The sequence below is a fragment of the Thalassophryne amazonica genome, chromosome 20 (genome assembly GCF_902500255.1).
Source record: "Thalassophryne amazonica chromosome 20, fThaAma1.1, whole genome shotgun sequence".
NCBI lineage: Eukaryota > Metazoa > Chordata > Actinopteri > Batrachoidiformes > Batrachoididae > Thalassophryne > Thalassophryne amazonica.
The window spans coordinates 15,289,768-15,312,832 of record NC_047122.1 but is presented as its reverse complement, the minus strand read 5'-3'; the positions used below and the strand labels follow the sequence as shown (position 1 = coordinate 15,312,832).

At 40.3% G+C, this 23,065-nt stretch overlaps 1 protein-coding gene across 1 annotated transcript; it reads right to left on the bottom strand.

Moving 5' to 3' along the window:
* Positions 1 to 1,489: 1,489 nt before the first annotated feature.
* lypla2 (lysophospholipase 2) lies at positions 1,490 to 22,754 on the bottom strand. The gene is made up of 10 exons (XM_034160654.1): positions 22,679 to 22,754; positions 12,322 to 12,414; positions 8,179 to 8,210; positions 7,243 to 7,308; positions 6,902 to 6,949; positions 6,687 to 6,757; positions 5,538 to 5,611; positions 5,145 to 5,246; positions 2,377 to 2,553; positions 1,490 to 1,910 (listed from the first exon to the last, which is right to left on the bottom strand). Exons 2-10 carry the CDS (start codon positions 12,397 to 12,399, stop codon positions 1,860 to 1,862), a joined length of 699 nt encoding a protein of 232 aa, XP_034016545.1. The 5' UTR covers positions 12,400 to 12,414; positions 22,679 to 22,754; the 3' UTR covers positions 1,490 to 1,859.
* Between the last annotated feature and the right edge of the window lie 311 nt (positions 22,755 to 23,065).

The following is a 23,065-nucleotide window of genomic DNA, read 5'->3' as shown; positions in this document are numbered from 1 at the left end:
CCAACAGTTGTTGTCTTCTACCAAGCTGCTTGCCTCTTGTCCTGTAGTCCATCCCAGCCTTGTCCAGGTCTACAATTTTGTCCCTGGTGTCCTTAGACAGCTCTTTGGTCTTGGCTATGGTGGACAGGTTGGAGTGTGATTGATTGAGTGTGTGAACAGGTGTCTTTTATACAGGTAACAAGTTTAAACAGGTGCAATTAATTCAGGTAAAGAGTGCAGAATAGGAGGGCTTCTTAAAGAAAAACTAACAGGTTTGTGAGAGCCAGACTTCCTGCTGGTTTGTAGGTGATCAAATATTTATTTCTTGCAATAAAATGCAAATTAATTGTTTAAAAATCATACAATGTGATTTTCTGATCTTTTTTTTTTTAAAGATTCTATCTCTCACAGTTGAAGTTTAACTACAATAAAAATTACAGACCTCTGCATTCTTTGTAGGTGGAAAAACCTGCAAAATCAACAGTGTATCAAATACTTATTTACCTCACTGTATAAACACTAGTTTCTCTAAAAGCTGATGGCAGTTTTGGGCTCGTAGTCAGACCTGTTCGCCTTCTTCACCTCCATGAAGAACTTAACAGATGGTCCAGCTGTTAGCTGGTAAACTTTAAATCTGTGTGTTTCTTCCTATGTTGTTTAGATATTTATGGAGTATGTTCATTTCCAGCTTGGTTTTTCTAATCACATTTTTAGCTTTCTGGTTTGTAATTAAGTTTTCAATCTGTTATTGCCTGCTCAGAGCTGTGTATTCATTTTGTTGCATTTCATTTTACACATCCACTTTGAGCTCATTTGCTGTTAATTCCTCCATTTTCTCTGTTCGCTTTTTGTTTTACTGAGTGTTGTGGAAATTGTAAACAAAGTCACAAATCTAACACGCGATCCAGACTGACTGTCATGGTAACGGTCCCATATGGGAAAATATCAGACCAGAAATCAGCCAATCAGAGCACGCGTACTGCTGTAACCATATAATAAAACAATGTACTAAAATAAAAAAAGATTAGACTTTATTCTTCTTTTCAGTTTCAATATAACCGAGTCAGACCAATTTTTTTTTTTTGAATATCCTTTTGCTTTTTCATTCAAACATTTTTTTCAGTATTCAGAGCTTTTCCCCACTTTCAGATGATATTTTTCCTCCCGTTTCAAATCTCCTGTCCCTTATTTGACTTGGAAGGGTCTCTCAGGTAATACCACGCCTCCTTTCAGTTTCATTATTATTATTATTATTAGCATTATCAATTAATTTTTTTTTTTTTTTTTAATGGGTAAGAACAAACTTCCAAGTTCCAAATTTAATCCCATACAATTGGGCCTGATTACACAGTTTAAATATCTGATCACAGAGAAAGTTGGAGGTTTGAAAAAGCGATCAGCTGTGCAGTCCTTTGGGAAAACCTCAGGGGTTTCCCCCCCACAAAATTAAAATCGTTTTCAGCTGTGCACACTTCAGATGAAAATCTGAATACATATATATGTGTAGTTAATTTAAAATCAGTATTTGTAGCTTGAGTTGGTTTGGGGGTGACCACTTTGGGTCATTAGGTACACAGAAAAACAAGGTGGGTAATTCAAGCAAGTTATGCTTGTTGATGAAAGACTAATCAGCAACAGACTGCTGTATTTTTTATTTTTTTAAACCATGGTATATTTAAATCTGACGTAGCGTTTCTCCTTCTGGAGGTTATTTCAGCAGGAAGGCCATGGGCTGCAGGAGAAGCAGATTTCGTTTTGCAGTGTGGCTCAAACCATGATGTGTAGAAGAGGTGTTGCACATGGCTGTTTCCTGTAGGTGGATGGCAGTTTGAAGGTGAAAGGTTAGCGTGCTGGGGGTCACAGTGGAGATGATGGTGTTGTTAGATTCGAGGCAACTGCTTCTCAATGAATTCCTTTACATCAGACATCTCCTGCAGAAGAAAAATGGTTTAAGTGTTGTCAGGCAAAATCTAGTTTCTATCCGGAAATGATGCAGTCAGAGTAAAAACATGACATCAGACAAAGAGATTCAACTGACACACACTTCAACCTTTGAACTTTTGCAGAAGAAAAACAAGGTTTACAGGTGAGAGTACCAGGATTCAGTGTTTCAGGTTGTTTGAAATGATCCCCTCCTCCACATAGCACCCTCTAAAAAATGTTGAGAGCTAATCAAACCTAATCTCATTTTTTTTTGGGGGGGGGGGGGGGGGGGGCAGACATGTAAACACAAAGACAGACAGACAATCACTCGATAATAAAATGACTGTAAAGCCCGACTGTAAGATCATCATTCATTTTAAAAATCTGAGCAAAGGCCTAGTTTGTTTTGTGGGGCAATAAATGCATGAAGATGAACAAACACACACGGACACACACACAGTAACGGTGCAGTACCTCAGGACAGGAGCAGTGTACGAGCTCTGGGTAGATTCTGAAGCTGATCTTCTGAGGGTTGACTATTTCCTTGAGTTTTTTTGCTGTCCAGTCACCGTAGGCCACAGGGATCAGGGGATCGATCTGCCCGTGACACTGCAGAATCGGTATGTCCCTGTTGCCGCTATTACATGCTGCCTGGGCAGCGGAGACAGTGAAGAAGTATTTATGCAAACATTCATTCTATGCAATAACACAGACATGTAATTTAGTGCTCATTATAAAAAAAAGTTGCTCAACTTGTAGCCTGCAGAAAAGTGAATCAGTCTACATTAAACATTTTAAAATTGAAGTAATCCATGCATCATTTTAAATACTGTATTTGTGTGTCTGGCAGCCCAGGGTCATACATAAGCCCACACCCTTTTTTGAAGAAAGTTAAACACCACGTAATTTTTTTTTTTTTTTGGTCAACTAAAGTTTATTAAATGCCCACTTAAAATAAATGAATTCCACAATCCTCAACACATTGTAAAAAGCAATGTTATGTTTTTCTAGTCTCTTCTGCATGTGATGCGATGACGTCCTGTTTGACTCCGTCCTCTGTGCTCTTATTTTGAAAGATTCTTGTGCAAGAATCAAGTGTTCTGGGACAATGGCTATCTTTGTACAAGCCCCAGTCACACGGACTGATCAAGGAAACATATGAGTAGCGGATAATATCAAGTTTGCTTTTGTATCCACAAAATGAGTTCCTTGTCAGCTGATGTCCACAAAGTTCGTCAGAAAATTTTGTGCCTGTTCAAAACTTTGAGCGGAGTGGTGCCCACACATTTGTTTGCCATTTTGTGCTCTGCTTGTCTTATTTTTCCTGCTGCTGTCCAATAGATCATTCTGAGCTTTTGACTGATCAAATCTAAAGCAAGGGGACAAAGGACCAACACAACACAGGAAAGTAGGGGTGCGCAGTATATGTGGTAGACAGTATAAATGATATAAATTTGGCCTACAGTAGAGATTTGGACTCCACCGACCAATCACGATAACGCTTGTTGATGTAAGCACAGAAACCACGGAGCAGTGGTGTGCACTTCAAGCTCTATACCAGTTTTTAAATTCTGTTAATAGGCCTACTATAATGTGAATTATGATTAATAATTTCCGCAATGTTTTTTTTTGTGAATTTTATGGTCATATTTGATGCTTGTATTTGCAGAAAGCCTCAGCAACAAGTCTCCTTTCCTCATTCAGCTCCATCTCAGGGCAGGATTAAAAAAAAAAAAAAAAAGAGAAAGAGAGAGAACAGGCTATCCTCTTTGTCATTGGTGGAACCGCATGAATTAAGCCAATAAGGATCACCAACTCATATGGGTGGTCTCTGAAGACTTTCTTCCAGCTGGGCAGAAGAAGGAATGACAAAGTGTGATGTCATTCAATGTTCAAAATTGAATGTACAACCCAAGTCAGAGAGGTCTTGTTTTGGACAGGAATTGTTTTTCTGAGTGGAACAAATATAATTTGTGCGGCATCTTATTGTATATAACTTTTTTTTTTTGCTACATTTGTTCATGTTTTTGAAATTTACGATTTATATTTGCATTCTAAGTTATAAAAATGGTGTTTGTCTTCATTTGCACTGTTTTGCACCACAGAGTGCTGAGTTTTAGTTTTGAGATCTGCACAATAAATGTTCCCAAAATTACATTATATCTGTTTTGTTTTTGTTTATTTATATCAATTTAGCTTTGCTAAGGCACTATATAACCCATTCAGAAACACTTCCATTATAATTTTTACACTTAAGTTTATATCGCAATATATACTGTTACTGTGAAGGGATTCAATTTATACCGCAATATGAATTTTAGGTCGTATCGTACAGGAGAGCACTCTGTCTCTCTCAACAAGGAGCTATGGGCGTGCACTAAGTGAGGGAACGTGATGCCATGCTTGTAGACAGCCATACGCTGCTAAAATCCAGGATATTTGTCAATAAACTGGGAAAAACATTTTGCTACCTGCAGATTCTACATGGAAATGTGAAGTGGTCATGAGTGCCCCAACTTCACGGGAGAGTGGCGAGTTTGCCAAAGGACAAAATATTTAAATACTTTAATGTTTTTGCTCTGTCAGTCAGAGTGTGACACAGTGTGAGCACACGCATCGCTTCTGGACGAAAATACGGAGAAAACTGACTTCACGTTTTGACAGTCAGTGACAGTCTGGATGTTCCACTGTTTCACTTGAGAGGCTGACGGGAAAATTATGGATGTTTTATCTAACCAGGGGTCACAGACAGCAACAAAGATTATTTAACTCCAGCGTCACCTGAATTTAAACAAGGAGTAACTTTAGAAGCTTCAACGAGTTTCTGTCTTTAACATAATGCTGTGCAAAATGTTTCAGTGAAGTAAATTATCGTCCTCGTGGTTAATATTAAAAAATGACCATGCACAGCACGTTTTCTTGCTAAGGCCGAGATGAAAAATCAGTTTAAGAACTAGACATCATGTGACAAGGAACACATTTAATAAATGACAAAAGGACAGGACAAAAAGAGACACAGACATGTGATTTATTCTTTATTTGTGAGGAAGAGAGACATTTTATTGAAATGGGCTGTCTGAAAAATGTAATATTTGGTTCGTATATAAGTTCGTGTAAACGGCCACCTCCACTTCAAGCAGAATTTTGCCTGAAACGCTCAAACGCGCTAAGTATTTTTTACAGTTTTAATTCAGAAGGCAGAGGAATTGATTGATTTCTCTTCCACAAAACTGTGACTGTACCTGTGGAAAAGACTTGTATAGTGGAAGCCAGCAACTGAGAGCCACAACGCCAGCAAGCTGGTGCTGGCATGTCAAGGCGGTATACAAGGATAAAGCTCCACCCTGAGGGGAACAAGGCAACAGGAAGTAAAGTTTATGACAAGCAAGCCACCAGATGCAATATATTATTAAGCAACAAGAGAGACCTTCATTTCCTAATGTCCCACAAGGTGTGTCGTTAGACATCTACAAGACGATGCAAATATTTCATACACAAAGATTTCACCCTTTAAACATATCTCTCTCACACACACACACACACACACACACACACACACACACACACACACACACACACACACACACACACACACAGTAATATGATAAAAACTTTAGACGGTTTCGTAATTCTACCTGAGAGAAGCCACCGAGCAATATTCGGTTTGGAGGAATCCCATTTTTGACCTCATGATCAATTATCTCCTTTACTGCAGACAAACATGCGATAAATACACTTTATTGATGGGTAACATTCAAAACATGATGCAGATTGCAATTACATTGACATTTAAGTGTATCCACATAATAATGAGCAAACGTATTATTAACAGTCAGTGAGTCTACAAAATGTCTGTAAGCAACTCCCTAAAAACAACTGCATATTCAGCTCTGAAATTTTGGGTTCTGATCGATATGGGTGAGGACAGAACACAAGAGCTTATTTTAACAAACCCAATAACTACAACATACAATACAGACAGAAAGGCCACTCTTATTGTTTGTAAAACTCTGTTGCTAATCACAGGGTCACTAAATTCAGATGCACACTACACAACAATGTGATATGTAGGGAAATTCATGCTGCATTCCAGCTGATGGGATGTGTGTGTTGATGACATGAGTTCCGACCACATCGCAACAACTCAGCCATGCTCAAAAATCCTGCAATACAACCAGCACGACATTTGTCATTACATCATGACACACACTGCACGTGTTACATACCGTATGTGCTATTACAGGAAGAGAGATGCACATGCACCTTTGCACTTGATGACACAGACGCTCCATTTATTCCAATTTAGCGTGAGGTCCATGTGGCACAGCGCAGAGATACACATGTTGACTGCAAAAACTAATCAAACGTGGGAACTAATTTATCAAACTGGGGGAATACACTGCAATATTGTGCACACACATTTGAAGCACTCTTATTATTGCACTTTTTTGCAACACGCATTTGCTTTACGCCGGCGCCACAGTACTGTATCATATTATCGTGTCACATAGGACCAGCAAAAGGAAACCACTCCACTGCTTGTTTATTACATACGGATTAAAATGAGGTGGACTGATACAAAAGGTGCTACGTTCCATGTCATCTAACTCATCTAAATGTAAATACCAGGGGAAAAAATGATTACGTTCTGAACAGGAAATCATCCATTGATCGCAAACACAAATATCTTCAGTGTCTGTAAACAGACAAACGTAGCAGAAAATATAACCTCTGCTGCAAAGCTAATGAGCACACCAACAAACAATGGAAAATAATTAACTCACTGCTTTCTGCTGCCCCCTTGATTCCAGCTTCATCCTCTGGAGCATCGGGGCTAAGACCCTTTAAATCAAACCTGCACGTAATCAGATGTAAGGGTGGAAAGAAAACAAGCTGTAGAATTGTCAGTCATAAAACAGAAGCCCTGCTGTGGTTTCTAGGGGACAACGATGTCCACTGTCAAGCTTCTACAGATGTTTCTTTCAGTACAGCAACTCACCACGAGGGCATCGTCATTTTCCCGTTAAGAGTGACAGGGATTCGAGGCCTGCAGGGGTGAGGGTAGGAGGACGGGGAAAATGAGACCATGAAAGTCTTTACGGAAACTAAAAGCATCCAGAAATGCAGACAGATTGATTCATTACCTCTAACAGACAGCAAGGTCATACAGTTTAGAGTTATCGGTAAAGAAAATGTCAATCTAGGCAGCAAACAGACTGAATTAGCAGAGCTTCTGTTAATGAGTGAATCATTAATTCATTAAAACAGCAACAGCAAAATATCCTGATGTGCTCAAAGTTACAGTTATAGACATAAAATGAGATCTGTACAATGACTTACGCATGGGGGCAAATATATTTAACATGAGGAATCCTGATCCCTGCCATAGTATCTGCCCACCCATGACTGACAAAAAACAAAAAGAGAGAGAAAGTTTATCAACCAGTGTCAGAGAATCAAATCAGCATTTTTTAATCACACGTACAGAGGCTGAGCTGAGTGTTGGTGCTCACTCACTGGTGTTTTATTACGCTTCAGAATCAACAAATTGAGTGGAACGATTCAAAACATTCTTCTCAAAACTGTTGGTGACATAAGGCCCCGTTTAGCAGAGCGTATGAGGTGCTCCTTTCAAAACGGACAGCGTTCTGAAACATTCAGGAATTGTGATTGGAGTTGGCCATCATTAATCTGCAGTGCTGATAAAATGTTCTGCTATCATTCTCAACATAGTGCAACTTTTGTCTGATGCATCACCCATTATACAGTACAGATTCATGGTGGAGCAGCACAGAGAAGGGTTAAAAAAAAAAGGGGAAAACAAAAGACATTAAATTTCAGTTTGCCAGAAGGCACATGGGAGAAAGAAACCTCAATATTTTTTGCATGCAAATCAAAACAAAAACTGCACTGTGTAGTTTCAGAGTTGTCTGGGTGTCTTGGTGGCTTCCCTCACTAGGCTTCTTCTTGTATGGTCACTTGGTTCTTGAGAACCAGGTTAACACAATGTTTGCATTTCTTATCGAGTGAGGTAAATTAAGTTTGACGCATATTCAGAGACTTGGAAATGTTCAAGTATCCATCCTCTGGCTAGAACGATGATTCCTATTTACAATAACATTTAGCTTGTCCAATTACTTTGAGCTATGAAAATGGAGGTGATGTGTATTAAAATGGGTTTAATGTGACATTTTTGTTAAACCAATTGACTCAAAAGGACAAAAACGGCACCTCTGTCCAAATCCTTATGGACTTGTGCTTGAAAATGTCACTCACCCCGTGTCTCCCAAACCATGAAGAAAGATGACCTGGAACAAGGAACAAAGCATCAGTTTGGATTTTTTTTTCTTCACATCATTCGCAAATAAGTCACTGCGATGAGTCGAATGAGATCGGACACTTTATTTGTCATCATAGCTAAACAACAAAACCATGTTTTGTGTCTCAGCACCTGGCAGTGAGATAAACACTAAAACAAAATAAGGAACAAAAGGACAGATTACAAAACAAGCTACAAGAACTCAGATATAATATTAGTGTTCAAGGAAGGTCTGTGTGAGTGTGAGTGAGAGACAGAGAGAGAGAGAAAATGCAACTGCAAATGGACATGAGCTCAGAATGTCAAACTGCTTTCATATCAAGAAGTGCAGCAGTGACATTTCCTGCTCTAATGTAAATTAGGAGTGGATGGTATGAAGAGTATGTGAGTCGTGCGCTAACCAGCAGAGCAGGCTTCCACTTCATCAGCCACAGCGTCAGAGCTCACGCTGTTTTGTTTTGCAATTTATAAAATGCCAGAAAATGATGTGCAGGATGGCAGATAGGTGTACCATCTGTTACATAGACATGGTTCGGGCTTAAAGCTGCACAGCCTTTATTTTTAAATGTTCTGCAAAATTGCAGCTAATTTTAATGAAGAACATTTTTTAAAAACATTTATCATTTTTTTTCCCCAATCAGAAACAAAACACCAGCACATCGTCTTCAAAAGTAGAAGGACAACTAAAGAGAAAACAAACACGTACTACAACTCAAACACACATGAACATCCGATCCCAACATACCAACCATAGGCTCCACGAAACAACAAAACACACACATATGACAATCAACTCAATCAGGTCCAAAAGTTTTCAATGATCCAAGATAAATTATACAAGGCTGCCACAGTTAAACACAAGATCTTTCAATGATAAAGAAATGGATGGGGGACACAAAGTTTTCCAGGACAATAATATTCTGCATCGTGCTAACAATGAGGTAAAGGCAATTATGTACATCTGCCTGCTAGTTAGTAAAGGACAGTGGGGACTCCAGGAACTCCAAAAACAGTGATCAGTGGACAAGGATCCAGCCTGATGCCAAGAACGTGAGAGAAAACATCAAAATACGATAGCCAATATGGCTGAAGTTTGGGTAAAGAAAAACATCATCATCATCATTATCATCATCTTCAACTGCTTATCCAGGATCGGGTTGCAGGGGACCCCAGACTTCCCTTTCCCAGGCCACACTGACCACCTCTGACTGGAAGATTCCGAGGTGTTCCCAGTCCAGTGTGGAGATATAATCTCTCCACCTAGTTCTGGGTCTTCCCCGGGGTCTCCTCCCAGGTGGATGTGCCTGGAACACCTCCCTAGGGAGGCACCCAGGCCCCAGGGGGCATCTTTACCAGATGGCTGAACCACTTCAGCTGGCTCCTTTCAACATGAAGGAGCAGCGACTCTACTCCGAGCTCCCCACGGATGACCGAGCTTCTCACCTCACCTCTAAAGGAGACACCAACCACCCTCCTAAGGAAGCCCATTTCAGCCGCTTGTACCTGCAATCTAGTTCTTTCAGTCATGACCAAACCCTGATGACCATAGGTGAGAGTAGGAACGAAGATTGACCAGTAGATCGAGAGCTTCGCCTTTTGACTGAGCTCCCTTTTCATCACAACAGTACAGTAGAGCGAATGCAACACCGTCCCTGCTGCACCAAATCTCCAGGCCAATCTCACGCTCCATTGTCCTCTCACTCGTGAACAAGACCCCTAGGTAGTTGAACTCCTTCACTTGAGGCAAGACTGCATTCCCTACCCGGTTTCCTGCTGAGAACCATGGCCTCAGATTTAGAGGTGCTGACCTCATCCCACACGCTTCACACTCGGCTGCAAACCGATCCAGTGAGTGCTGGAGGTCACAGACCGATGAAGCCAAACTGGAAACCAGCAGGAAAAAAAACAGGAAGTCATGAGAAAAAAACACATATGACTTATACTGTAATCACAGAGAGAGTTACAGCTATCACAAATATCAGAGACATTGGGATGAATTTTGGATGAGTCGGGCTTTGATAAATGCAGCCTGTGTACTACATTAAATTGAATTAGGTGGAGCCTTGCACAAGCTGACGATGTACAAATTCTGTGAACTGCCTCATCTCAGAAACCTTCCCGGAACTCCAGCCCCAACTCTTATTCCCAATTACAGATAATTTTGTTTGCTGGATGATTGTCCATTGAAAGAACAACATTAGATATCCCTGATATAAGAGCTTTATTATGTGGCATAAGTTCAAAGAGGTTCTCCCAGGGATATTTAGGGGGCTGAGTGGGGAACTCCAGATAAATAGCAGATGCACAAGGTCTAATGAAGAACATATTTACCTGGTGGGAATTCCATAATGAATATTGTCGTTTCCTTTTAACTTCATCTGCAGGAGGAAGTGTGTGTGTGTGTGTGTGCGCATGCATGTGGTTTTGAAATTACCCGACGTTACCTTTGAATTCATGTGATGCGTGTAACACAAAGTGTACATGTCAACATCCATAAAATGTGTTGTAAATCACTTCAGAGGTGTTATTTCGTTTCAAAAATAGTGTTTTTCAATTTAGAAGTGCTTATTTCTTGCTAACTTTTACAAAATTATTAACTATTAGATTTATACAGAAATAAGGGTCATTCCATATGAAATCACCAAAGGTCTCAGTTTTATGGTTTTAGAATTGCCTGGTTTGATATATTTTGTAGCCAGTGTTGAGAGAAGAAGAATGGTCTTGGCGGCAGCTCAATATCTTGTTTCATTTAGATTCTATGGAGGTTTTAATAAGGGGCGTTTCCGTGTTAGCTCTCTGTGTTCCGTTTGTGACCATGTTTACTTGGCCATAAATCAAAAACTAGAAAAGATACTAACTTGATATTTTCAGAATTTGTTTATTCTGTCTTAAAGTTTATGTAAAATGTACAACTGAAGAAATTAACCCCCTGGGGGCCACAACATTAATGACCAAAAAAAAAATGGAATTTGAGAAAAAAAAAATGTTCAGAAAGTGTGCTGACTTTGATGTGCATTTAACCATATTTGCCTTGTCATGTAAAAAAAAATGCTGCTTGGCATGTTGGTAGTACTAATGTTAGGCTTCCTTGGGATGCAAAGAACACCACCACAATGTCCACAAATTTTGCCCAAAATTAACCCTTGTCCGGCTATTTTTACCAAATATGTTCTTTTGGCACCCCCTTTTGGGCATGTGGGCATCTTTTGATTTTTGTTTTGTTGGTCTCAGATGAAAGATCTTCATTGGAAGTTCAAATTAAACCTGGTACCAACATCTAACAAAGAGGCCTGATGGGAAAACAAGTGCCCTCTTTATTGGTAATCTTCAGTTTTCAGCTTAATCAAAATGTACATGAAAATGTACAGGAAATATATGACGGTCTATACGATAGCCATTCTGAAATCCATCCAGCATGTATACACATACATTGCTACATTATAAACAATGTCTGTATCACTGAATAAAAAAAGCACAGTAACTAACGTGTAGCTAGCTGTACATAAGCTATGCACATGCATGGACTAACGCAAGTTCATGCAAAGGTGGTTATTAATCATATGAATGGAATTTTTCCTTAATGTTGACTTCAGACTCACCTTGCATAGGTTTGCTTGTGACAGGGATCATTCTTAAAAACAAGAATGATCTCAATGTCCCTGCCGCCAAGACCATTCTTCTTCTCTTAACATGAGCTACAAAATATATCAAAACCAGGCAATTCTAAAACTATAAAACTGGGACTTCCCCTTATTTTGGATGATTTCATATGGAATGACCCATAAGCTGTTTTTGAACATTTACCACCACTGTCATGAACTACCATGCCGTTCCCATATAGTACTTTACCAGAAGAATTTATACTGAAATTTTAAGAAAAATATTCAGTGGTATCCATTTGTACTGCAAATTATACTGTGATATGAATTTAAGTCTGTCCACCCCAATTATAGTATTATTTTGACAGCTGAATTGAAGTGAAATTATAGATGAACTGACTGACATCAGTCTATATGATCAGAAGTGACAGGCAGTAAATAAAATCAAATAAATTCCACGGCTCAGATTCTATCTGTGTGTGGATTTTAAGGCCAACTCACTGCTGCAGTCTCTTTTTCGGTCCCAGACACTGTCACGGCCTCGGCAAGCAGCGGAACAGACATGTTGTTGCCACACATACACCGTAAAGGATGCTGAGGGGAGAAAAAAGAAGCCATTTTTTTTTTTTTTTAATCAGAGGAAAATTTAATCCATGGATTAATGTGGGGAACAAGACAGATAGAAACTCTCACAGATTGCTCAATGGTTAAATGAATTAATAAAGGCAGGAACCTACTATATTACAACTAAACCACTCCACGGAGAACATTCTCTGAATCACAGATGCATTTGTCATTTCAAAAAACTACTCAGCTTGCTTCTTTCACTGCTAATGAATAAACCAAAAGCTCTGAAGTCATTTGCATCGTGCTGCAAAAATGACATCTTCTCCGGCAGGCAGGGGTGGTGGCCAAGTGGTTAGTGTGCTTGGTTGCAGTGTGGAAGGTTCCCAATTCAAACCCCACCTCTGCCATATTTCTCCATGTAAAGTGCACTTGCGTCAGGAAGGGCATTCGCCATTCGGCGTAAAACCTTTGCCAAATTAACATGGCGACCCCGAGTGAAAACAAGAGAGCAGCGGAAGGGACTTACTTACAGACACAGATCACAAGATAGCTGAGTATGTAAGTAACACTGACCCAGACAATAACTTCTTTCATAATCTGTCAAATGACTGCATGTACTGCACAGATGAAAATAGTATGGTTGATTCATTAACAAATACCTAAGACAGTAAAAAAAAACACACACTATATATATATATATATATATATATATATATATATATATATATATATATATATATATATATATATATACATACATACACACACACACACACCTAATATACAAATTAGAATTTAATAAAAACTAGTGTGTTGCCTGTGGGGATCCACGGGCTCTAGATTGGGTAGTGTTTATAAAATAAGTAGCTGACATCTTTCAGCGGTGGTAATAAATCATGCAAAGTTTCATAAATGAGTTGGAATGGTGTGTGAGTCCAGAGTGTTTTTAGAAACTTAGACCTCAACAATTTTTAGAAGAAGAACTCAACCCTTTTACTTCCTGTTAATTACATATTTTTTACGTTAATTTGCCGTCTCAATGCATAAATTGTATAGGTTTATTATCATATACACACACTATTATTATCATCATCATCATCAGTAGTATCTATTATAATTATAGTATAGCATTATAATAGCCAAATGGCCTCTGTGTGCGTGTGTACAGCTTCGATCACGCAGAAACCAGGGAGAGCTGACATTTACTGTTTATGCTTATGTATTTTGGGTCATGGGTGCATGCTGTGAAAATGGAAAAATTGGAGAAATTAGCAATTTAACTAGCCAATAAACAATGGATTCTGTGCTGTAATACACCATGGGAGTTCAGGGTTTTGAGGTTTTAAATGTTATTAACTAAACTGACTAAACCAACTGAACTACAAAAACACAAATAACAGTATTAAACTAACATGAATCACAATAACACTTAAAACCCAAAACCACAAATTCTCATGGTGCATTGCAGCACGATGTCCATGGCATTTGGTACTTCAACATTTTCCATAATGCCCCTGGCAGCCCCCTGCGCTTCCCAGAATGCACCGCCATGCCAGCAGAATTCCACTGTCTCAGCGCATGTAAACAATGACTGACGACTAACGAAGATGTGGATGGCATTGATCCAGCAAGTTCACGGGCGATTATGATGATGACACGTTCTCCCAAGTTGAGATGGTTATGGAGAGGAGGTGTAGCACCTGTGATGGACTTCTGCTATGCCCCGATGTTGTCCTCTTGTCCATACTTCATGAGGTGTGTTTATGTTGTGCCCTTAACCGGAACTCTGCTGAAACTGATTTCATTCAGGCATAGATAGTTCAAACTATACCTTTTTGGAATATTTATGATCAGACAAATAATGTGGTATAATTTTCAGTATGTTTGGAGCATCTTTTAATTTTGACCCCTGTGTAATTCTTCAATTGACCCCTATGTGGCCGCGTCATGAAAATTCAACTGCAAATCGCTTTTTTCAAAGAGTAATGTCTAAGGAGTATCTGAGCTGAATTTGGTGCTTGTATCACCATTTGAAGGATTGCTTCAGTTATCTGCTGCACTATGAGTGCCCAGACACATCAGAATCAGAATCGCCTTTACTGTCATTGTAATTTGCATTACAATGAGATTTGAGTGCAACTCCATGAATAGAGTACTCCAAGAACATACCAATTGTGGTAGATGAACCGCCAGACAATTTGAAAATCCTCCTATTGGGCATTTTTAGACTGCCCGCTTAATCCCTCCACTCCTTTGCCATAGCCTCACAGATTTTTCTAGAAAAATCCCTGAGATGTACATATTTAAACCATGTAAAGCTAGACTTTTTTCCAGTGCAGAACAGTCAAATGGCCTGAGAAAAACAAAAACAAAAAAATACGAACTGGTATGTTTACACTGCTAAACAATCCTATCTGTGTCACTGGCAGGAAGTAAATAAATACCCAAGCTTAAAATCACTTCAACTAACAATGTGAATGCAGCTCAAATCTGCAGTCATGCTGTGCATGCATGCCGTGCACAGTGAGTCAAATGTAGTAACCGGTCAGGTTCAGATTTTACAGTCAACACGAGCTAAAGCCTTTGGACTTCTGTTGGTATAAAACAGGACAGAGTGAAGTGGGAGAGGCTGATAAATGTTTGGCTGAAAAATAAAGGTTAATGAGTAATCTCCAAGTGTTACATTTTCATTTGTTATGATAGACCAGCTTAATGCCATGCAAAGGCAAATTTATTTATACAGCACCTTTCATGCACAAAGCAACTCAAAGTGCTTCAGATGCAGATCTGGGTGTGGCTTTTACTGGATAGTATAATGTTAACCATGTACCAGAGAATGAGATTCCCCACGACACCAAAGCTTAGCATTTGGCGAATTCAAGTCCTTACCCCCTTTTTGGTTTTAACACCAACATACACCTACATGTTGCGTTTAAAAAGACGGAGGCACTGCTCTTACCGGTGCTGCAGACCGAAAGGTCCCCTTTATAAATCGGTCCGCCCTGCCTTCACTGTGCATGCGTCATTAGCCATGGTTCACAAATGATCACCTCATTTCTGCTTAAAACTGCACTCCAGTCATTTGTGTCAGCGACAGATATCTAAAGCTTTTGTACAACAATAATTTCCACATAAATTCAGCATCATTTCATCATAAAAGGCAGAGGAAGCGATCAGAGCATTGCGGCTATCCAAGCTGCTAGCTGATGCGTTCACTGCGCGTCAGTCATTTCAAAGCATCACCAAGTTTCGCCTTATTTCTGCTTAAAATGGCCTTGATTCTGCTTAAAACTGACTTTAGAATGATTTACGAGGTTTTACCTTGTCATCTGATGGTTAATAATCCCATTAATCCATTTGATCGCTTTGAGTGAAGAGACTGTCTCACAAGGGGTGGAGCTCTGAAATGACGCATGCACAGTGGAGGAAGGGCGGACCATTCAGTCTGCAACACCGGTGTCAGGTACAGACATTTAGAGATGCACTGATTTTTTTTTTAAACTTCCGATCTGATCCCGATCCCTGAATTTAGATATCTGCTGATACCAATACTATTCCGATACCAGAGCTCCATTTGCTTTAATATTATAAAAAAAAATCGTACATTGTGATTTCCGGATTTTTTTTTTTTTTTTTTTTTGATTATGTCTCTCACAGTGGACATGCAGTTAAGATGAAAATTTCAGACCCCTCCATGATTTCTAAGTGGGAGAACTTGCAAAATCGCAGGGTGTTCAAATACTTATTTTCCTCACTGTATATTTACATTTTCAAAGCAAGTGTTGGAGCAAAAACAAAAGTGCTCTCTCTCTGTCTCTCTCTCACCCTCCCCTTTTCATAGCGTTGTACAGCCTTGGGACGCCGAAGCAGCTGTTTTTTAGCACACATTTCTAGGTCATTTTTTCAGAAAATCCGTCCTCGGTTGCACAGACAATTTGAACCAGAGAGCCGGGCGTAAATTTGCCGCTACCCGTGGCTTAAAACCCTCGGCTGTGGTGCGCGGAAGAAACAGCTCGGCTTCAGCTCAGAAACGCCCCCCCCCCCCCCCCTTTCCGCTCAGCAGTAAACAGAGCAGAGAGCAAGCGCTGTTCAGAGGTTTCACAGATGTGGTTTTTCTCCAGTATTGGAAAATGATGCAGGTTGTATCTGTATTTTCCAATACTTGAATTATATTAGTATTAGAAGCTGATAACGATTCTGGACCTGATTGGTCCCATCCTTACTGAGATTACCCCGTATCAGATTTGTATAGTCATGACCTGCCCATGCAGGAAATATGAGAAGCTTATTCTGTACCGAGTTTACCCCTTTTGTGTGCAGACTAAAATCAGGTTTAATATGATCAATTCTGATTTTATTGCTGTGAAAACCAGGAAGTTTGTCAAATGGATTGTATTAATTTGTACACAAATTAAGAGTGGGGTACACTGGTAATTATTTTACTCCCCTATCAATAACTCTTGTGAATTTTATGCGTACTAAAAGTAGGCTTTACAGGTTTTCTATGTTAACATCATTTTGAGTCTTAAAGTAAATAAATATAAAATTGGTCACTGGATCCACTGGATATCTCTGGACATAAATAGAAATCAAGTCTGTAGTTTTTATCAAAAGCATTTCCTTTCAGATATTAATGAGACAAATGTAACTTCACAGTCTCTGAGCTGAGCTCTTGCAGCCGGCTGCGCTGCACATCAACATCAGTATTTCATAAAGAACTGAGGACATCTCATTTTGTGAGACAAAAATGGTTTTGGTCGTTGTAGTTTGTCTGTATTACAACATTTGGAAAGAGGTGTCATTTAATTTAAAATGGCAATTGGCTTTGAAGTTATTAATTCCGACCGAAAGTGTTTGGAGCTGCGCACTTAGAGTCCCACAAAACAGGAACAGAACAGAGGACGATTCTTGTTTCTCAAGAGTCCCAGTTAGTGACTTTAAGCTGCACAATGGTGACTCACGACTGACATATTTTAATGGCTTTGAGGAGGGTTAATGAAGAAATTGTGGACCTGTCACTTCAGAAAAGCAGCGAAGCAGAGAACCAGCAGCGGGTCGCAGCACTGCTTCGTTGCGTCACGCTGAGCAGCAGCAGAAGCAGTGAGTCTGCAATCGACATAGAGAAATATACGGAGCCAGACATGGTTAAATTTTTTGGCCCAGATTATTGCGTTCCCTCACAATAACCTAATATCATATTAAAACTTAGGCCTATCAGAGCACACAGTGAGTGGAATCAGGTGGGGGGAGACTGAACGCATATGCGCGCGCGCACACACAGCAAGAGGATTCACGAGAGAATGCGATCCAGTGAGATGAGGGAGTAAGAAAAAGGAAAAAAAAAAACAAACTGATAACAAACGGGGGCCCAAGGGGAGGAACCCCTTGAAGCTCACAGGTTTTGAGCATTTTAGAGGCATTTCGGGGCCACTACAGAGACCTAATTTCATGAACTTTCATTTTATATTTTGTTGTATGTTGGGGTATGTGGAAACCTTACTCTAATAAAAGAATCTGTCTATGTAGACCTTCTTTCAGTGATACCTGCCTCGTGCAATAGGCTATGTACTTACTATAAATGCCATAGCATTGGACAGATATCATTGAACCTATCAAAAGTAGGGATAGGTACTGATAAGATTTTATCGATACTGATGTCATTATCGAATATATATATAACGGTTTTATATGGCAAAATAAACATGGAACCAAATTTTGACAAAAATCTGTACACAAGTGCTGGTTTTGCAGCCCTGAATTTCACTTCAGTACATGTACAGTATAAATAATTGCACCACACTTAAAAATTTCAGTGACTGTAAACACATTTTAATTGGATGAATAGAATTATTGGACATCCACTAGATGTTCTGTCACTGACTGGTACAAGTGCTGGGGGATTTGGGGCTCGCTGTGCCTCTTCCACACTCTAATGGACCCAGGCAGATTAGTTCCTTTAATATTAACTTTTGGTGATATGTTTCGTCTTGCAGTCTTCTTCCAAGGTTTTGCTAATGAAATCCAAACATAGCATGCAGAGAGCTTTACTTGCGAGCTCAACCTTGTGGACAAATTCACAGTCTGGCCTTTGTCCCATCCACGTCCCACTCCAGCCATGTCCACTTAAACATATTTTTTTACACCACTATATCGATATCTTTAATGCGGTCTTCATCCTCTCTCTCTCTGTAATTTTAGCCATGTTAAAGTATTAGCTCGACAACCCAAACTTGCAGAAAATCCAAATGTCCATGTCTGGGTACTTTCAGTGTGTGTGTTGTCATTTCGGCTGCTCCTGTCTCGGGATGGGGTCACCACAGCAGATACAGCCAGATCCGCTTTGATAATTGGCACAAGTTTTACACCGGATGCCCTTCCTGACGCAACTCCAGTTTCACCCGGAGAAACACACACAGCCGCTGGTGTTCCAAAGAGGTCTCCCATCCAAGTACTAACCAGATGCTGCACTGCTTAGCTTCTGAGATCTGATGGGATCAGGCTGACACAGCGCAGACCAGCTGCGTCTGGGTACTTTCAGTGACTTTCGATATTACAGAGATTCTGATTGGCTGAAAGTTTGCCATCGTAGAAAAAGTAGCCAATGATATCGCGCATTTTAACTTGCAGTTCCAGCAATGCGGTTCCTGTGCATATGAACAAAGGTTTAACAAGCACAGCTGGCCCCGCTGCACCCCCACCCCCAATTTCTCTCAACAGATTGATGCAGATCATAGAAATGGCCCAGAAAACCAGAAAAAGTTGAAAATCCGCGAATCCGTGGAGAATTCCCATCCCTGGTAAAAGCAGCTACATGTTGGTGTGATAAGCCTCAAGTTATATATGATACAATTAGTCAACTAATTGCAAAAATAATCGGTGACTAGTCAATTATCAAAACAATCATTTGTGGCAGCCCTAATGTGGAGGGTGTACTTCCAGTGCAGAGGTTCTAAAAAAACTCAACCTTTGATGGGTTTGTGTTGTTAGAGCTCCAATCAGGGGAACATCTGCTCTCTGCTAAGAGTAGGGCCCATTGCGATGGCTGTACTGCGTCAGTATCCATTAACAAATAGTGTCCATGTCCAACGTAATATATTATAATGAGAATCAGGAGTAAAAGGGGGACACATACAAAGCAAATAGGTAGCTTTTACCTTGAACTAAAGAGCATCTGAATTAGTAGCACTAATTATTACTCATCTGTAGAAGTCTGCCACCTGAATTCTTGTAGCTTTTCCACTGCACACAATCAGGTATCCTCACTTGCTTGAGAAGGTGCATTCCTCCATGCTGCCGTGTCCTCGTCCCTGCCCTGCCCTCTGCCACAATGAAAACCACTGTAACACGCGCTGATATGGGTCAATGAGATGACGATAACTGGGAGTCTGCGTGAAGACATGTCTGCTGTCTCCTACAACCGGATCCCTTCTTCAAAGAACACTCGCATTTTCACAGGAGATGGAGTTTGGAATTTGATTTTTCTCTCTTTGAGCACCTTCTTTACCTGGCTGTCCTCAAAGTATTTCTAAAGGATTGCTGGTGGGTAATCATAATCCACGTAGTATCAGTTGTTGTCACAGAAAACTTGCTTCTTTTGCCAAGCTCTTCTTATAACCTCCTCTTTAAGCCTGAAGCTAGCAGACTTGGCACTGGTAATGACTGAGCGAGACTTTGAGGGGTCAGCGGACTTGGGTCCTAATGCTGTGTTTTTCAATCTTTACTTCAGCCTTTTTTTGCGGATGTGCAGATAGCAAATATACAAATCTGATATGGGGGTGTTCTCAGTTCTCGACACCGGTATATTTTCTACCACGCTCGTCTTTAAAGCTCTGAAGTGTATCGATGTGAGTGGTGGGAAACTTGATACAGTATTCTGGAAGTCACATCAGGCTGTATCAATTCCCCCCCCCCCCCCCCCCCAACCAAAAAAAAGGCATTCATGCTCACAGGGATAGCATGCAAACATTGCACACTAAGCATATGGGCACTGGGGGAAAATCAAACACCGGACCCTCACGCTGTGAGGAAAGAGCGCTAACCACTATTTCCCCATGCCAACAGCATTCACCAAAAATAAAAAACCGCACAGAAAAACGTGATAATAAATTAGATCTGCAAATGATCATTTTGCTATAAGAACCAGTGGAACCATTTTTCTCAACAATTTAATGCAACACAAGATAACTACAATCAGAAGTAGGAATTGTTGCTGAAGTAATTTCTCAAATTAATCAACTGCAGGCTGACAAACAAACAGCAGCAGAACATGTGGCAGTGACAGGAATCTACTGCATTTAAAACAGTGAAAAAACACAAAACTAACAGAGGTGAAGTCTAAAAAGTCTGACATTTTCAAATAAGAGTGGTTGCAAAACAATGATAGATGCAGAAAGGACAAGGACATCAAAGAGAAAAGACAATGAGGGCTTAGCTATGCTGCTATCATCAAACGACACTGAAGCTGGCTTCCGATTCAGCAGTTAAGGAGAACTACTAAGGGAAAATCTATAGGTACGGTCGGACATCCGGGTCCCTTATGCGCACGCACATAGCAACGCGCATAGTAACCAGCGAGCTGTTGAAAACAAACCGCTGTTGCGCTCATTTCCTACTTGACGCCCATCGCACTTGCATCCTTATGCCACCTTTTTTTCTACTTAATATATACTAGTTGTCACAGAGAATGCCACGATCGTGTGTTGCAGTTGGCTGTACCAACCACGATAAGTTAAAAGATCGAAAACTGAGCTTTTTAACTGCAGCAACTTTTGCACACCTATCAAGGCTCTCCACATACTCATACGCCATTTGCCATGACCAAATCGGCAGGACTTTGTGAATAAACAGTGGTACAGACAACTATATTAACATTGGTTGTGAGTGCGCGTAGTTTGTTTTCAGCGGCAATCCAAAATGGCAACAGAAGTGACGTAGGCCCAACCGTACCCACCAACGTATCTGGTTGTTAAGCGCTGATGTAACGCATCACGTGATAAATCTGTTTCCGGGTCCAAAGACCTCCAACATTATAATTAAAGTTACATCTGTTTGATCCTTTTAAGGATTTACAGTTTAAGTTTAGTTTGTTTACATTGTGTGCAAACCTCCGTCCCTCCCTTCTCCGCCTCCACCTCCGTTAACTGCATTCGTCTGGTTCTATGGTCAGAACACTTAATAAAACTTTTTTCTTTTACTTTACATATTTTATTATACACAGGTAAAATATACATGTTTGTTTGTTAATAAAAATTATTTATTACAATAAACAGGACGTTAAAGTGAAAACTTCACTTTCTCCCCGAACGACATGAACAGGAAGCGATAGCAGCTCGCAGCAAGTCCCATTGAAAATAACAGAGAAACAACCTGAGCGTCTGACATTTTTACATAAAACAAACGCAGTAACAACGTCTAAAAATCCAGTTAATATATCCAGGAGAATTTTAGACACAATATACAAAGAGTTTTATGTTGCGATGTTAATGCTGTTGTCCGTGTGCAACGGTGTAAGTGCAGCCTGATCAGATCGTCTCAGTGCAGTTCTCAATGTTAATGACAGCGCGCCTTTTTTGTTTGGAGCCGGAAGTTGAAAATCACATGATGCGCTACGTCACACTTAACAACCGGATAGACAGCGCTCAGCCACAGATCCTTTGTTTTTTGACCCCCACCTCCCCAAAGCGTTATGCACTTTTAAATAAATAATAAAGCCTTAGTGTTGTGTCAAATCCACTGTCAGGTGTGTCAAAGTGTTAGCCTAATTGTGAACGAACACACGCACACACAAATATTCATTTCAAAATGCCCAACAGACTTTGACAACAGTAAGAAGTGTGGGGAAAAAAACACGGAATCCCTCAGCGCTGTTAGAGGATTGTCCCTTAAATGCCCCCTTAAGTGCAGAATAGGAAGCTACCAATTGTAAACCAACTTCGCGTCATTATCATTTTCACTAGTGACGGCAGTCAGCAGCACAAAATCTCTCTAAAACACCGCAAATTGTAGCCTGTCCCTGACTGAAGGGTTTAATTGTCTATTAACCGACCACACAGACGTCTCCACCCTAAACGGCGCCGCATACAATGTCGTTAGCTTTGGGCTAATGGGCTCCCCTCCTCCCTCCCACTGCAGCCGGCGTCTCTCTCCCGCTGTTTCTACGACATGAACCGCTCAAACTGACATCACAAACACCAGCTTTCCTAGTCATACCAAACCCGACCCCGTCCAAAATGATATTAATGCAAAAACCGACACCCGCGGCCGGATAAGTAAGACAAATTCACACACTCACCGCCTGCTAGCCCAGGTCCTCTTCTTCGTGGCGGTGACAAACAACAGAACAGCGTCTGACCGCCGCCTGGTGGTACGGAATGAGGATCAGGCTCAAAGCCGCCGTGTAAAAATAATTACCTCCGCCAAGGAGGTTATTTTTTTCTGTCGGGTGTGTTTGTTTGTTTGTCTGTCTGTTTCTCAGCAGGATAACTCAATAAGTTTTCAACGGATTTTGATGAAATTTTGTGGAGTGGTTGGAAATGACAAGAGGAACAAGTGATTAAATTTTAGTGGTGATCCGGATCACGATCCGGATACCGATGCTAACGCGTTAGTATGTCTATGGCATTTTCAATGTTAAAAGTTGGCATTAAGCAGTTGCAGCTGTCATCACGTTCAGATACAT

Excerpts from the sequence above, each read along its gene's own strand:
- lypla2 (XM_034160654.1), bottom strand. The coding sequence starts at position 12,399 with ATGTGTGGCAACAACATGTCTGTTCCGCTGCTTGCCGAGGCCGTGACA. Across the intron at positions 8,211-12,321 it reads CCGAAAAAGAGACTGCAGCA|GTCATCTTTCTTCATGGTTT; the intron begins GTGAGTTGGCCT and ends TCCTTGTTCCAG. Across the intron at positions 6,758-6,901 it reads AAAATGACGATGCCCTCGTG|GTTTGATTTAAAGGGTCTTA; the intron begins GTGAGTTGCTGT and ends GATTACGTGCAG.